This window comes from Perognathus longimembris, chromosome 19 (genome assembly GCF_023159225.1).
Source record: "Perognathus longimembris pacificus isolate PPM17 chromosome 19, ASM2315922v1, whole genome shotgun sequence".
NCBI classification, from domain to species: Eukaryota; Metazoa; Chordata; class Mammalia; order Rodentia; family Heteromyidae; genus Perognathus; species Perognathus longimembris.
Genome location: NC_063179.1, coordinates 47,184,510 through 47,200,858, shown reverse-complemented (window position 1 = coordinate 47,200,858; position 16,349 = coordinate 47,184,510). Strand labels below are relative to the sequence as shown.

At 40.1% G+C, this 16,349-nt stretch overlaps 1 protein-coding gene and 1 pseudogene across 5 annotated transcripts in view; one reads left to right on the top strand and one right to left on the bottom strand.

The window, feature by feature from the left end:
- The window catches only part of Pkd2l2 (polycystin 2 like 2, transient receptor potential cation channel), a 46,469-nt gene that overhangs the window by 18,262 nt on the left and 11,858 nt on the right, over nucleotides 1–16,349 (top strand). For 3 of the 5 annotated variants that reach the window (XM_048368494.1, XM_048368492.1, XM_048368491.1), the window contains 4 exons: nucleotides 275–445; nucleotides 699–880; nucleotides 13,487–13,607; nucleotides 16,140–16,241. In XM_048368494.1, coding sequence (XP_048224451.1) covers nucleotides 275–445; nucleotides 699–880; nucleotides 13,487–13,607; nucleotides 16,140–16,241 — 576 coding nt within the window. The remainder of the gene's footprint in view (nucleotides 1–274; nucleotides 446–698; nucleotides 881–13,486; nucleotides 13,608–16,139; nucleotides 16,242–16,349) is intronic. The other 2 variants (XM_048368495.1, XM_048368493.1) reach the window with 1 other exon arrangement.
- On the bottom strand, nucleotides 3,989–4,092 carry LOC125367878 (annotated as a pseudogene).

Below are 16,349 nucleotides of genomic sequence, written 5' to 3'. Positions count from 1 at the left end.
TCTGTCCACCATAGCTACTCTGCTTCCTGTCATAACACCACTTTTTCCTGGGCATACAGAGGGCCTTTGCTCTTCATGCATAGCGTTATTTTGTGAGATTGGTGCTTGCTGCATTTTTTACAGAAAGCCCAGTGGGTTTAGGCATTTTAACCATAATTGTGGGAGGCCTGCTTACACCAAAAGTGGTGCAATTTTTGATGAGCTTTTTTTAGTTTATAGGCTGGTTTAGAAGTAGAAACAGTCTCTAATTTAACCCTTCTTTTTTCTCATTTAGCTGTGTTTCATGGCTGTTTCCTTCTACACATACTGTAATATGCAGATTTTTCTCTTACTTGGACAACTGTTGAAAAGTACTGAAAAATATCCAGACTTCTATTTTCTTGCATACTGGCACATTTACTACAATAATATAATTGCAATTACTATCTTCTTTGCATGGATAAAGGTATTTATATTTTATTATATTACATATTATATTACATAACTTAATAGCATGTTAGCACAATAGGAAAATAATGAACTTGTGAACAAAAAAGCATTTTCTCAACTATTAAGTTATTTTAAAAGTAGTTTGGCCTGATAATGATTACTGTTTTCATTCAGTACGTCCTGTAATTTGAAGCAAAATCCTTCTGCAATTAATGTAACTTAATTCTAAACTTTGGTATTCCATTTCAGTTAAATTTGTTCTTTTTCAGATATTCAAATTCATAAGCTTTAACAAGACCATGTCTCAGTTGTCATCAACTTTGTCCCGCTGTATGAAAGATATAGTAGGATTTGCCATCATGTTTTTTATAATATTCTTTGCTTATGCTCAGTTAGGATTTCTTGTTTTTGGATCGCAAGTTGATGACTTTTCCACTTTTCAAAATTCCATGTAAGTTCTTAATGTAAACATAATTATTTTTGTTATAATAAAAATGGGAAGACCTATGTTACAGTAATATAAGTAGTATAATACAGTAATATAAGCCTTAATTTAAACTTGGCTTGATATTTTTCATTGAAGGCTAACACTGTCATATTCAAAGTTTTAGCACTGAACAAGCCAAATGGATAGTGGTAACCATTTTTTTAAGTGTTAAGTTACAAAAACATAAACCACAAAATAAAACAGGACTGGGAATATGGCCTAGTGGTAGATAGAGTGCTTGCCTCTCATACATGAAGACCAGCGTTCACTTCTTCAACAGCACATAAGTGGCACTGTGGCTCAAGTGGTAGAGTGCTAACCTTGAGCAAAAAGAAGCCAGGGACAATGCTTAGGTCCCAAGTCCAAAGCCCTACGACTAGGGGAAAAAAATCTTAATTTTTTAAAAAATGAATTCCATTTTTTAATCTTTTTTTTTTTTTTTTTTGGTCTGTTGTGGGGCTTGAACTCAGGGCTTGGGAACTGTCCCAGAGTTATTTTGTTCAAGACTGGCACTTTCCCAATTTGAGCCACAGTGCCATTTCTTTATTTTTTTTTTTACCTATTACCCTTTGCTAATCTGGCAAAGATGTATTTTGAAAATAGCATACCACGGTGCTAGTGGCTTAGGCTTATTGTTACTCTTAGCTACTCAGAAGGCTGAGATACATAGATCAAGGTTTGAAGCCAATGAGAGCAAAAATATTCCCAAGACCCTTATCTCCAATTAACCAGCAAAAAGCTAGAAGTGGAGGAATAGCTCAAGTAGTAGAGCACTAGCCCTGAGCACAAAAGTTCAGGGACAGTGCCCAGGCCCTGAGTTCAAAAGCTCTAGGACTGACACAAAAGTAAAATGAAATTAAAAAAATATAAGTAAAAAATAGATTCTATAAAACTAAAGCATAATAGCTTATTTATTTTATGGCTGGTTATGTTTTGGAAAACAGTTAAGGAAGTGGATAGGATGCCTAGAAAAGCACTCAGGTTTTTCTTTCAAATTGAAATATTTTCATAGGGGCTGGAGATATGGCCTAGTGGCAAGAGTGCTTGCCTCCTGTACATGAAGCCCTGGGTTCAATCCCCAAGCACCACATATACAGAAAATGGCCAGAAGTGGCGCTGTGGCTCAAGTGGCAGAGTGCTAGCCTTGAGAAAAAAAAAAAAAAAAAAAGCCAGGGACAGTGCTCAGGCCCAGAGCCCAAGCTCCAGGACTGGCCAAACAAAATAAAGAAATATTTTCATAGATTTGCTCTTTCTGAGAAGGTAAAGTAACATATCTTTTAAGGAATTATGATAGTTTAAAAATAGTTCTTGCTAGTTACTGGTGGCTTATGTATGTGATCCTAGCTACTCAGGAGGCTGAGATCTAAGATCCTGGCTCAAAGCCTGCCCAGGAAGGTAAGCCATGAGACTCACATCTCCAGTTAACTACCAGAAAAGCTGCAAGTGGAGCTGTGGTTCAAGTGGTAGTACACTAGCCCTGGAACAAAAGCTGAGGGACACAGCCCAGGCCCTGAGTTCAAAGCCCAGGACTGGACCCTTAGCCCCCAAAAAAGTTCTTAAGATTTGTCCTATGGAGTTCTAGACCAAGATTATCTGAAAGGAAATGGCTTTATATTTAAGTAAGTCTGGGAATTTTATCCCTTTGAAGAATTCAAGTGATGAAAGAAACTATATATGGCTCTAAGATATTCTGCAAAATATTAACTATTAGTATTAGTTCTGCCTGTTTATTCGGGGCCTCTCACCAGATTTTTGGTAAGTTATCTAAAAAATTATCTATGCTAGGCACTAGTGGCTTGCTCCTATAATCCTAGTTCCTAGCTGCTTAGTAGGCTAAGATCAAGGGATAATGGTTTGAAGCCGTCATAGACAGAAAAGTCCCTGACACTCTTTTCTACAATTAACCAGCATTATTGTAAGCTAGAAGTGAAGGTGGGGCTAAGGTTGTAGAGGGCCAGCCTTGAGCCTACAAAGTGAAATGAGAGTATGAGGCCTAGACGTAAAGCCCATGTATTAGCACACATATACATTCCCCTCCACCCCCATCTACTAGCTTACCCTTAGGGAATAATGTTCATATTCTCAACAACTCTTTTATCCTTCTCTAGGATCTTTTTTTTTTTTTTTTGTATGTGTGCCAGTCCTGGGACTTGAACTTAGGACCTGAGCACTGTCCCTGAGCTTTTTTGCTCAAAGGGTAGTGTTCTACCACTTGAGTCACACCTTCACTTCTGGCTATATTTGGTAGTTTATTGGAGATAAATGTATCTCAAACTTTCCTGCCTGGGCTAGCTTCAAACTGTAGTCCTCAGATCTTAGCTTCTTGAGTGGTTAAGATTAAAACCATGAGCCACTGGGCCCAGACGTTTTCTAGGATCTTAAGTGTTCCTTAAGTAAACAAAACGTGGCAATATTGGTCATTGACTATAAACAATATAGAACCTTGGAAAATGTCCCTTTGGGTTATAGGGAGGAAAGGAAGGTGTAAGGCACAAAAATAAGCAGAGAACTTTGGAATGGGTTAGGGAAAGCATTTCTGGGTTTTGTAGTGGTGCTCTAAGTTAACTCTTGGGGACAGTGTAGAAAGCTGAATGAGCCTGGTGGCTCATGCCTATAACCCTAGCTGAGATCTGAGGATCGTGGTTCAAACCCAGCCCAGGCAGAATAGTCCCCATGAGATCCTCATCTCGAATTAACCCGTCAAAAACCAGAAGTGAAACTGTGGTTCAAAATGGTAGAGCACAAGCCTTGAGCAAAAGAGCTCAGGGACAGTGCCCAGACTCTGAGTTCAAGCCCCACAACTGACAAAAAAAACAAAACTAAATTAAATTTAAAAGCTCTGGGTACCATTGGCTCATGCCTAATAATACTAACTACAAAGATCTAAGGATGCAATTCAAAGCCAGCTGGAGCTTCAATTAACTAACAAAAACCCAGAAGTAGAACTATGGCTCAAGTGGTAGAATGCTAGCCTTGAACAAATGGAAGTCAGGATCAGGACCCAGGCCCTGAATTCCAGCTCCATGCTGGAATTGTGCACGCGCACACACACACTAAGTGGAATATGGAAAAATTTGAAAATTAGCTGCCTACACTACCAAGGAGGCTGCTGTTTGCAGCCAGGGCACACAAAGTCCCACCAAGTAAAGGAACCTGGTCAGCTTCATTGGCTGCTTGAGTATAGGTTTTTTAAAGTAATTCCTCATCTTTTGGATTTCTCTGATACTTTTTCTGATATTTCCTTTTTCATCTCCAATTTTGTTGATTAGGGTTTCTTCTGTTTTTTCTTTTTTTTATTTGTATAGTTTTAAAAATTGATTTATTTATTGTCAAACTGATGTACAGAAGTTTCATACGTAAGGCAGTGAGTAAATTTCTTATCAAACTTGTTACCTCCTCCCTCATTTTTCTCTCACCTTCCCCCCTCCTCCATCCTCTTTTTCTTTTTCTTTTTCTTTTTGTCAAATTAGCTAGAGGCTTGTCAGTTTTACTAATTTTTCAAAGAACCAGCTCTTTCTTTCACTGATTCTTTGTAGTTTTTTTCAGTCTCTACTTAATTAATTTCTGCCCTGCTTTTCACTGTCTCTCTCTCCATCTAGTTTGGGGTTTGGTTTGTTCCTGTTTTGTTTTGTTTTGTTCTAAAAGTTTTTGTAGCACTATAAAGTTATTTACCTGAGAAATTTCTGTTCTTGGGCTGGGAATGTGATCTAGTGGTAGAGTGCTTGCCTAGCATGCACAAAGCCCTGGGTTCGATTCCTTAGTACCAGATACACAGAAAAAGCCAGAAGTGGAGTTGTGGCTCAAGTGGTAAAGAGCAAAAAAGAAGCTCAGGGGCAGTGCCCAGGCCGAGTTCAAGCCCCAGGACTGGAAAAAAAACATAGAAATTTCTGTTATTTTGTAGGCACTTACACCTATGAGCTTTCTCCTCAATGCTGCTTTTGCCGTATCCCATAGTTTCTAGTGGATATATTTTATTTTCATTGGTTTGAAGGAACTTTCTCGTTATTTCTTCAGTGACCCAGCTATTTGTTATTCAACAATTTGTTGTTCAGTCTTCATGAGTTTGAATATTATCTATAGTATCTTTTTCTGTTGAGTTCTAGTTTAATTCTGTTGTGTTCAGATAGAATACAGGGAGTTATTTCAATTTTCATACATTTGCTATATGTCCTAGGATCTGATATATCTTGGAGAAAGTTCTATGGGCTGCTGAGAAGAATGTGTATTGTGGAGTTACAGGGTGAAAGACTTTGTAGATGTCTATTAAATCCATTTGGGTTATGATGTCATTTAATTCTGAGGTTTCTCTGCTGACCTTTTGTTGACCTCTATTTGGGTCACAGTGGAGTTTTAAAATCTCTCACTATTATCATGTTAGGGTTTATCAGTTCTTGTAAGTCAAGGAGTGTTTTGTTTTTAAGTTATTACGTATTATTTTAAAGGTGATATACAAAGATTACACTTGCATGAATCAAGGAGTGTTTAATGAATTTGGGTATACCACTATTTGGGTGCATATATGTTGACCACTGTAATTTCTTATTCATTGATCACTACCTTTATTAGTATGAAGCAACTTTCTTTTGTCTCTTCATGCTAATTTTAGCCTAAAGATAATTTTTATCAGATATGACTATGGTTACTCCTGCCTTCTTACAGAATGTGTTTATTTGGAAGGTCTTAATTCATCCTTTACCATGAATTTGTGTTTTTCTTTGATGGTAAGATGTGCTTCTTGGAGACAATAAATGGTTGGCTCTTGTTTGTTTTATTTCTTTAATTTAGTCTTCTGCTCTGTCTTTTGATTAGAAAGTGAGCCATTAACATTTAACACTACTATTGAGAAATAGGCTGTTTCCTGTCATTTTGTTCTTTTCACGATGCTTTCTTCTTTCCTCTGCCTGTTTTACTAATCTACTCTTCTATAGTTTACTTGTTCCTGTACAGTTTTTTTAATTGACACCCTCTGAGGATAGGAATCTTTGTGGCACTGGTTTAGTGGTCATGAATTCCTATAGTTTTGGTTTATGGTGGAAGGCTTTTAGTTCTCTGTCAAGTGTGAATGACAGTTTTGCTGGTCCAGACTGACAGCCATTGTCCTTCAGAGCTTGAATTATTTCTTTCCAGGGCCTCTGGCATTTAGAGTTTGCATTGAGAAATTTGCAGTTCTTCTAATGGGCTTCCCTATTATAAGTCAGTGCCCTCTTTGCTTTTGTTGCCTTTAATATTATTTCCTTATTTTGTGTTTTCACAATAATGTGCGTAAGAATGTTTCATCTCTGGTCTTGTCTGGAGTTCTGTCTGCCTCCATCAGATAGATGAAATTCTCTTTCTTGAGGTTAGGGAAGTTTTCTGCTATTTTACTGAATAGGCTCTCAATGCTTTTACTTTTCATTTCTTGTCTTTTTTCCCATTTTATGTAGATTTGACCTTTTCCTGTTGTTGTCAGTCACCCAGGCTTGAACTCTGGGCCTGGGCATTGTCTGTCCCTGAGCTCTTTAGCTCAAGGCTAGCACTCTCCCATGAATGCTATATAGCACCACATCCAATTTTATAGTGCTTAACTGGAGATAGTCTTACAGACTTTCCTGCCTAGGCTGGCTTCCAACTGTGAGCCTCAGATCTCAGCCTCCTAAGTAGCTGGGAATACAGGTGTGAGCCATCAGTGCCTGGATAGATTTGATCTTTGCAGAGTCCGTGAGTTCTTCCAAATTAGGATGTTTGAGCTCTTCATGCTTTCCATTTCTTTATTGAATTCCTCTCTTATCTCCAACATTGTCTTCTTTAGTTCATTTAGTTGTCTGACTTCTCAGTTTCCATTTAGTTTTTGAACATTTGCTCTTTTTTTATTTTTTTGGCCAGTCCTGGAGCTTGAACTCAGGGCCTGAGCACTGTCCCTGAGCTGCTTTTGCTTAAGGCTAGCACTCTACCACTTGAGCCACAGCACCACTTCTGGCTTTTTGTTTATGTGGTACTGAGGAATTGAACCCAGGGCTTCATGCATGCTAGGCACTCTACTACTAAGCCACATTTCCAGCCCTGAAGATTTGCTCGTTATTGACCATTTCCCTGAACATAGCTTCTGTAAAACCATTGGTTGTTATTTCTTCCTCTACTCTCACTTAAGTCCTTCATTGTGTCGTTGTTGGTTTGGGACATGACATTGTTACATTCCTGGTTCTGGGTTCATGGAGGCTTTGGTTTCCTGAATGTTTTCAACTGATTTCTTGTAGATGCCATGTGGACTCAAAGGTTTTTCAGAGCACCTTATACTTCTGTTAGGTTCTGAAGAAGAGGGTTAACTGCTCCTGTTGCAGTTGTTTAGATGTATCTTAGGTCCAAGGTATATGTTCATGTTCTAGGAGACCTTCCTTTACCAGAGTGGGACTAGTTTGTAGTTGAGGGGGAAGGCCTGTTGGAATAATTCCAGATATTTTGTTATATAGGGTTAGGAGGCGTGGGAGTTAGGCTTTGTAGAAGATGTTACTAGGAAATTGGAGTAGGTGTTCAGGAGAGGGAAAAATGTAGATGAGGTAGCATTGGGTTGGGTACTGTGAATAAACAAATAAGTGCTTACACAGGTGAGTACAGGGCAGGTGCCCCTCATGATCAAGGAAGAGGAGGGGATAAAAAGGAAAAAAGAGAAAAAGTCCAATCAAAAGAAAGTCAACAGGTAAGCTATTAGGGCAAACAGAAGCAGATGATGAAAAAAGTAAAACACATCACCAACAGCACAAAACAACAGACTTATTATCCAAGTAGTCTGGTTACTAGGAAATATTTGGATATTGAAGAAAATCAGGTAGTGAGGGAATAGTGGCAACAGATATATGGGTAAAAAGAATTTCACTAGTATCTGTGGGAAGGATATTAGGAGAGGGTGAAATTGTAATTCCAAAGGAGGATTAACTGTACATCACCCTTAGAAATAGTAATAAAAATTAAAAATAAGAGGATTAAATGGTAGGAACTAGGCTGGGAATGTGGCTTTGCAGTAGAGTGCCTGCCTAGCATGCATGAAGCCCTGGGTTCGATTCCTCAGCACCACATAAACAGGAAAAGCCAGAAGTGGCGCTGTGGTTTAAGTGGCAGAGTGCTAGCCTTGAGCAAAAAGAAGCCAGGGACAGTGCTCAGGCCCTGAGTTCAAGCCCCAGGACTGGCAATAGATAGATAGATAGATAGATAGATAGATAGATAGATAGATAGATATAAATAGATAAATATAAATAAGATAAATGGTAGGAACTATATGATTCAGATAGGATGGTTTTAGTTTTGGTTTTTTTTAAGGGGGAAGTGATAGGAAACTTAAATGTAGAGGGTTGGTTGGTGAGATTGAAAGGTAAATAGTCTTTTTCTGATTTAGAGCAGGGGAAACTAGAGTTAAACAAATCCAACATGCAGTATAGTTGAACCAGTATAGGGTCAGAGGCCTAATAAACATATACAGCATTTGTGAAGTGCTAGTTGTTCTTAATATTGATCTTAATTCAATCAGTCACAATAAAGTTGCCCTTTGCTGCCCTGAGATGCCCCTTAAATGATGGAAAGGCGTTAGAGATTAAGCTGCTATCTGGTGCTTGCTGCCTGTTGTTTAAGCTCAGCAGGGAGTCCCAAGGACACTTCCCTGCAAGATTCTAGCCCTGGTCTCTGGACTGAGTTCCCCAGGCCAGAATTAAGCATCTTACCAGCACATGTGACACGTCAGACACTGTATTAATACTGGAAAAATGACCATAGACTAACTGGATAGGTGTACAATCCAGAACACCTCTAATTGGCTTCTCCAAGACCTGCAGAGTCGGGGGCCCACACAGTGTGGTGTCACTGGGAACAGTTACTGAAATAGGAAACAAGACAGAAGTAAACAGACAAAACTTTTCACTGCCTTTTAATGAGTAAGACTATGACATCTGTTATTAATGTGCTTTCTAGACAGGCGATGGAAATTTGATAATTTTGTTGTGAGGAATGAAAAAAATCAGTCGACTAGAAAGCTCATTAAAAAAAGAGAAATGAACTACAGAGATATGGAACTACACAGATATGGAAACAAAGGACTCTTTTCTTGTTTTTTCTTTCCCTGATGGTTCTGTTTTCTTCACCTATTCATTCACATGCATATCTATGGGAGGGTTGGGAGAGGGCACAGAATCGGAGGAAAAATAGTGAAAAGGTAGAGCAATGAAGCTCACTGGACTTGGATCAAAGTGAAGTCTACATTCATGGGTAGAGCTGGGAGGAGGGACTGGGAGAGTGAGGGAGCAGAAGACACCATGAAAGGAAATGTACTCATTACCTGACACATATAAATGTATCCTTCTGCATATCATCTCTATAATAACAATAAAGGAAATTATTTTTTTTTAAAAAAGAATTAAGCATTTTAGCAGTCACTCCTGTTCCCTTGATTTTCTAGAGTCTAATTTCCCTGGTGTGACCCACAGTTACCACCTTCAGGTCTTGGCTCTCAGACCCAGTGGGTGTTCCCAAGCCCCCGGCCTTAAATGTTTTCATCCTCACTTGAGGCTGAAGCTTTCCTTGTTAAACCTGAATCTGAGAGGGTGAACTTTAGTTCCCCAAAATGTGTCTTCTTTAGACTACTTTAAGGTGGCTGCATGTCCCCCTCTCCAGGTTTTTGGGATTCCCCAGCACTTCCAAGACTGGGATCTTTGCTTTGGGGCCTGGGGGATTAGCGTTGTAGTTGTCCTCAAGGCGTTGGGGCTGACCCCATGGCTGCTGGCCAGCCTTCACAGAGCCCTAGGGGACAGTGTCCTGATCACAGGCCACTGTGGCTACCTCTGCTCCTTGGGAGTCAGGATACCCAGGGGACACAGGGTGCTCTGGTTCCTGCCCCAGTTCCATCCTGGCTCTCACAGTGTACCAGACCTGCCGCTCTGAACCCTGGGCAGGCAGTTTCCTCTTCCTTCCTGTGATTTCTACTTCCTTGATTGCTTGTGTGTGGCTTCTTGGATCTATACCAACTCTTTGGAGAAGTTGTCATATCTTCCCTTCTTCCCCTGGTGAGTCAGGTACTGGGTCATGGATGGATGAGTTGTTTTCCAAGTCTGGTTTGTTTGTTTTTTTTTCAGTGGCAGGGTGGGGAGCAGTCCTGGGGCTTGAACTCAGGGCCTAGACACTGTCCCTTAGCTTTTCACTCAAGGTTAGCACTCTGCCACTTGAGACACAGCTCTAATTCCAGCTTTTTGGTGATTAATTGGAGACTATAACCTCACAGGTTTTCCTATTCAAGCTGGCTTTGAACCCTGGTCCTCAAATCTCGGCCGCCTTTATAGGTAGGATTACAGGCAGGAGCCACTAACACCCAGCCTGTCTGGTGTTTTTATTGGTTAGATGAAGATGGAGTCTTGAAGATGTTCTGCCTGGGCTGGCTTTGATACTCAGTGATCAGCCATTTGGTAATTTTTTGAGTGACTGATATACTATTTTCTATAGAAAACAGTTGATAACACTACCCTAAATTGTATTCCCACCAAGGTACATCCTTGCCAGCATTTGTTATTGAGGGTGGAGGAAGATTTGGTAATAGTCATCCTGACAATATGCGATGAAATCTCAATGAAGTTTTTGTTAGTGGGGCTTTAATTCTAGGCCTCAGTTTCTTACTTGTCTTTGTCCACTCAAGGCTGGTTGAGCCACACCTCCACTTCTGGCTTTTCTGCTCATTAGTTGGATGAGTCAGTTTGTCCGATCTTAAATGATGATCTTTGATCCATTTGAAGTTTTTTATAGGTGTTAATCTTCTACAAGTAAGTATCCAGCTTTCCCAGCACTACTGATTGAAAAGGCTGCCCTTTCACCAAGGTATCTTTTGGGCACCTTTATCAAGAAATCAATTGACTATTGAGTTAAATCAGGTCTTATGATACTTCCATGTGAATTTTAGCATTTCTTTTTTTTTTTTTTGGCCAGTCCTGGGCCTTGGACTCAGGGCCTGAGCACTGTCCCTGGCCTCTTTTTGCTCAAGGCTAGCACTATACCACTTGAGCCACGGTGCCACTTCCAGCTTTTTCGTGTTTGTTTTTTTTTTAATTTTTTTTTTTTTTACCAGTCCTGGGCCTTGAACTCAGGGCCTGAGCACTGTCCCTGGCTTCTTTTTGCTCAAGGCTAGCACTCTGCCACTTGAGCCACAGCGCCACTTCTGGCCGTTTTCTGTATATGTGGTGCTGGGGAATTGAACCCAGGGCCTCATGTATACGAGGCAAGCACTCTTGCCACTAGGCCATATCCCCAGCCCCACTTCCAGCTTTTTCTATATATGTGGTGCTGAGAAATCGAACCCAGGGCTTCATGTATACAAGGCGAGCACTCTACCACTAGGCCATATTCCCAGCCCCAGTCTTCCTTTTCTGTACTGTGGTTAGTCTAGGTAGATGTTTATTAATTTTTTCTTTTCAAAGAATCACTCTTTCATTGCTCCTTTGTATTGTTTTTTAGTCTTTTAATCTGCTCTGCTCTTTAAATTCCTTCCACTGACCTAACAAAAAATTATATAGGGGGGCTGGGAATATGGCCTAGTGATAGAGTGCTTGCCTAGCATGCACGAATCCCTCGATTCCTCAGCACCACATATACAGAAAAGGCCAGAGGTGGCGCTGTGGCTCAAGTGGCAGAGTGCTAGCCTTGAGCAAAAAGAAGCCAGGGACAGTGCTCAGGCCCTGAGTCCAAGCCCCAGGACTGGCAGGGAAAAAAAAAAAATTATATAGGGGTTTGAAGTCAAGGCCTTCCACTTGCTAGTCTGTAGCTTTACCATTTAAAGCTCCAGCCCTATTTTTTTTTTTTTTGGTGGGGGGGTTTGTTGTTTGTTTTTGGCTGGTTATTTTGGAGAAGGAGTCTAGCAAACTTTTCTTCCTAAGTTGATCTGGAAATGCAATCATCCAATCTCAGCCTCATAGCTAGGATGACAAATATGACACCTAGCTCCTTCTACTGATTGTGGATATGGTTCTTTGCTAAATCTTTGATATACATCATTAGGTAATTTGAGGTTTTTATTGTCTTCAAGTAGTTGTACAAAGGCGTTCCCATTTAATGAAGTTTATGAATACATGCCTCGATTAATGTTACCCCTTTCAACATTCTCACCATCCCTCCCAATACAACCCTCCCAGGGGTTATTTTTTATTTTTATTGCACATCCAGGGGCTTGAACTCAGGGTCTGGGTGTTGTTCCTGAGCCTCTTTGTGCTCAAGGCTAGTGCTCTACCACTTGAGCCACAGTACCACTTCTGGCTTTTTCTGAGTAGTTTATTGGACATAGGGTCTCAAGGACTTTTCTGCCTGGGCTAGCTTTAAACCTGAGTTCTCAAATCTCAGCCTCATGAGTAGGTAGGATTATAGGTGGTGAGCCACCGTGTCAGATTGTTTTTAATGTAGGCACTCAGTGCTATAAATTTCATAGTATTAATTTTTGCTGTATCTTACAGGTGTTCCATTTTCATTCAATTCAAATATTTTAACTTCCCCTTTGACTTATTCAGTTACCCACTGTGAAAAGTATGTTCTTGCTCCGTGTGCACCTACAATTTTTTCTTTCTCGTTGATTTCTAGCTTCATTCCATTGTGATCACAGAAGATATAGGGTATTTTATTTTTAAATGTGCTCGGTGAACTGATGTATATTCTATTCTAGTTTATGTCCTAATGAAAAGTCCATTTCGTCTCTAGTGAAATTTAACATTGATTCTGTTGTTGACTTATTTTGTCTGGATATTCTTATAGTAACTGAGTAATATTGAGGTCCGTACTATTAGGGTTTAGCCTTCCCTTTAGGTCTAGTAAGGAGAATTTGTTTTATACAATTGAGTTCTAAGCTGGGTGCTAGCTACTTAGGAGGCTGAGATCTGAGGATCACATTTCAAATCCAGTCCAAGCAAGAAAGTCTGTGAGACTATTACCTCCAATTAACTATCAAAAAGCTGCAAGTAGAGCTGTGGTTCAAATGGTTTCAAGTGGTTTTGCTCAAGCATTGAGCAAAAAAAGCCCAGGGACAGCACTTAGGCCCTGAGTTCAAGCCCCAGGACTGGCACACACACAAAAACTTCTAAAGTTCTCTTCAGAGAATGGCTTTGCAAGCTCATTTAGCTTTTTTTTTTGCTCAAGGTTAATACTCTACCATTTGACTCTACCATTTGAGCCAAACCTTTACTTCTGGCTTCTTGAAAATAGTCTCTGTATCAGACTTTTCTGCCCAGGTTGGCTTGAAACTGCATTCTCAGATTTCAGCCTCCTAGTAGCAAGAATTAAAAGCATGAGCCAATGTAAATTATTTTTAACCTGCTTTCTGAATTAATAGTGACCATGCTGCTTTTCTCCAGATGATGGTAGAGAAGCTGATTAAGCCAGGTAACTCAACAACAAGGGGCGGGGGGGAAAGCCTTTCATTTATGAAACCGCTTGAGTGTTCATCTTGTCTTTCAGTTAAATTCCAAGAGTATATGTCTTATGCAGTTAGACACTTTGCCTAGATATTAGTAAGTCTCATAATTGTCATGTATGTTGTATGTACACGAAAGAATTTAACATTGTTTTCCTTTCTTCTCACTAAAGTTTTGCACAATTTCGCATTGTTCTTGGAGATTTTAATTTTGCTGGTATCCAGCAAGCCAATCGGATCTTGGGACCCATTTACTTCATCACCTTCATCTTTTTTGTGTTCTTTGTCCTGCTGGTAAGGATGACCATACATTCTACCACTCTTTTGTGTAGCTTTTTTTTTTAGACCAATGAAATTATTCATATAGAGGAAATTGTACTACTGCTTACATAAAGGAGCACTTGAAATTTATTAAGAATAGTACCGGGCTGGGAGTGTGGCTTAGTGGTAGAGTGCTTGCCTAGCATGCATGGAACCCTGGGTTCTATTCCTCAGTACCACATAAACAGAAAAAGCCACAACTTGTGCTGTGGCTTAAGTACTAGAGTGCTAACCTGAGCAAAAGCAGCTCAGGGACAGTGCCCAGGCTCTGAGTTCAAGCCCCAGGACTGGCAAAAGAAAAGTGCCAGCCTGACGATGCGTCACTCCTTTAATCCCATTTGCTCTTGAGGGGGCCATGGGATGTCCAAGGTGCCCAAGATCAACCAGGGAGCTCAACCAATAAGAGGAAGAGTAGGGTGTGGTGCTGCAGGTCTGTGGGCAATGTGGCAGGCTAAATAAGGATTGTCATACAGGTCAGCCTAGCAATAAATGCAAGACCCTGCTCAAAAAATAATCAAAGCAAAAAGGTCTGAGGGAGCAAGAGCAAGGCTCTGAGTTCAAACCCCAGTGCTACTGGCATGATTCCTAGCAATCCAAGTAGTGACTAAAGACATTTACAAATTGTCAGTTGAGATCACAGTCAGTTGGTGTGATCACAATAGTTGTTGACCTTTGTTTTAGCTGGAATGTGCTTAATCCTTTACACAACGTGAATATCCTAGTTTGTCCAAGCTGGGATTCTCCTTAACAGTGTGTATAAATTCAGCTATAGACATTCTACCCATATTTCAATGGCTCTGGCCCTCAGACCTGAAGGTTTACCCCTTTGTGATTTTTAGTAGTCACTACAGTCTCTCTCAAGATGTGCTTAAAACAAGTCTATTTAGGTTTTTTTATCTAGGAATCTTGCCTTCCCAGTCAACTCAGAGTTGCTGGACTTCATGAAAACATTTGTCAAGTAGGAGCTAGTGGGGCTCATGCCTGTATTCCTAGCTACTCATGAGGTTGAGGATCACAATTCAAAGCCAGCTTGGGCAGGAATCTGCCCAAGACTTTCTCTCTAGTTAACTACTAACAGCCAACGTGAAGTTGTGGCTCAAGTGGTAAAGCACCAACCTTGAGCAAAAAGTCTAGGGGACAGAGCCCAGGCCCTGAGTTCAAGCCCCAGTACTAGCACAAAGAAATACTTGTCAGGTACAGAAGTTACCCTGTAATAATGGCCAAGAGTCCTCTGGGTGGCAAACTTCCAACACAGTTAAAAGTGGAGAGCTGGGTTCCAAGTAAGAATAAGGTCTCCACATCTTGTTACCTAGATATTAGTGGTTAATTAAAGACTCAGTAAGACATAACTTCATAGACCTAAACAACAAAAATACCCTATGGCCATAATTAACATTCTTAAGTTTTTTCTGATGTGTAAATTAATGTATATAACTAGTAATATAAGTAACTAGTTCATATGGCCTATTTTACCACAAACATTGTCTCATTTACCGTAAACATTTGCTTATTTCCATAAACTGTACCATTATATTATGTACATCGCATTATACATAGAGCTACACATTTTCCGTTGTAGTTTACATAGTCACTTCTATTATTGAATGTAAGTGGGGTTTTTTTTGTGTGTGTGTGGTGTCTTTTTTTTGCCAGTCCTGGGGCTTGAACTCAGGGCCTGAGCACTGTCCCTGGCTTCTTTTTGCTCAAGGCTGACACTCTGCCACTTGAGCCACAGTGCCACTTCTGGCTTTTTCTATATATGTGTGCTGAGGAATCGAACCCAGGGCTTCATGTATGCAAGGCAAGCACTCTTGCCACTAGGCCATACTCCCAGCCCTGTAGGTGTTTTGTGTGTTTTGTTTTTTTCTCCCCCTTGATACTAGGGATTGGACTAAGGGCCTTTTCTTGCTAGGCAGTTGTTTACCCATTAAGCCATACTACCAACCCTCTATGCTTTAGTTTTGAGCAGGGTCACATTTATGTCCAGGCTAGCCTGAATGGTAATTCTATTTCTACTTCCTAGTTGAGATGGCAGATGTGTGGCACTAGACCCAGCTTTTATTGAGTCTTATGAACCTTTGCCTGGACTGGCCTAAAATTGCCATTCTCCTTATTTCCGCCTCCAGTGGCTAGAATTATCTGAGAGTCACCAAATCTGGCATTTACTTTTAAAATTTGAATCTGGTCTTAAAATTCTACCATTTTTAGTCATTAATTTTTTTTTAATGGCTTCCTTGGTATGTTATTCAGGCTGGCCTCAAACTTGTAGATTCAAGTGAGCTTCCTGATTCTGCCTCATAAGTATCTGGGACTAATATACTTGCTACCCTGCACAGCCTTAAATTATTTGGGGTGTGTGTGTGTGTGTGTGTGTGTGTGTGTGTGTGTGTGTGTGTGTGTGTGTGTGCTATGGATCAAACCCAGGCCCTTGAGTATTGTAGGCAACTGCTTTATAGATGTAGTCCTAAATTTTGTATTGTAATACTTACTTTGAATTCTCCCCAGAATATGTTCTTGGCAATAATTAATGATACCTATTCTGAAGTGAAAGCTGATTATTCAATAGGGAGAAGGCCGGATTTTGAACTTGGTAAAATGCTTATAAAGGTAAGACAAATTGTTTTCCTAACTATAATTCTAAGAAAAACGTGGATTTTTTTTTTTTTTTTGGCTTGTCCTATGGCTTGAACTCTGGGCCTCAGCACTATCCTCGAG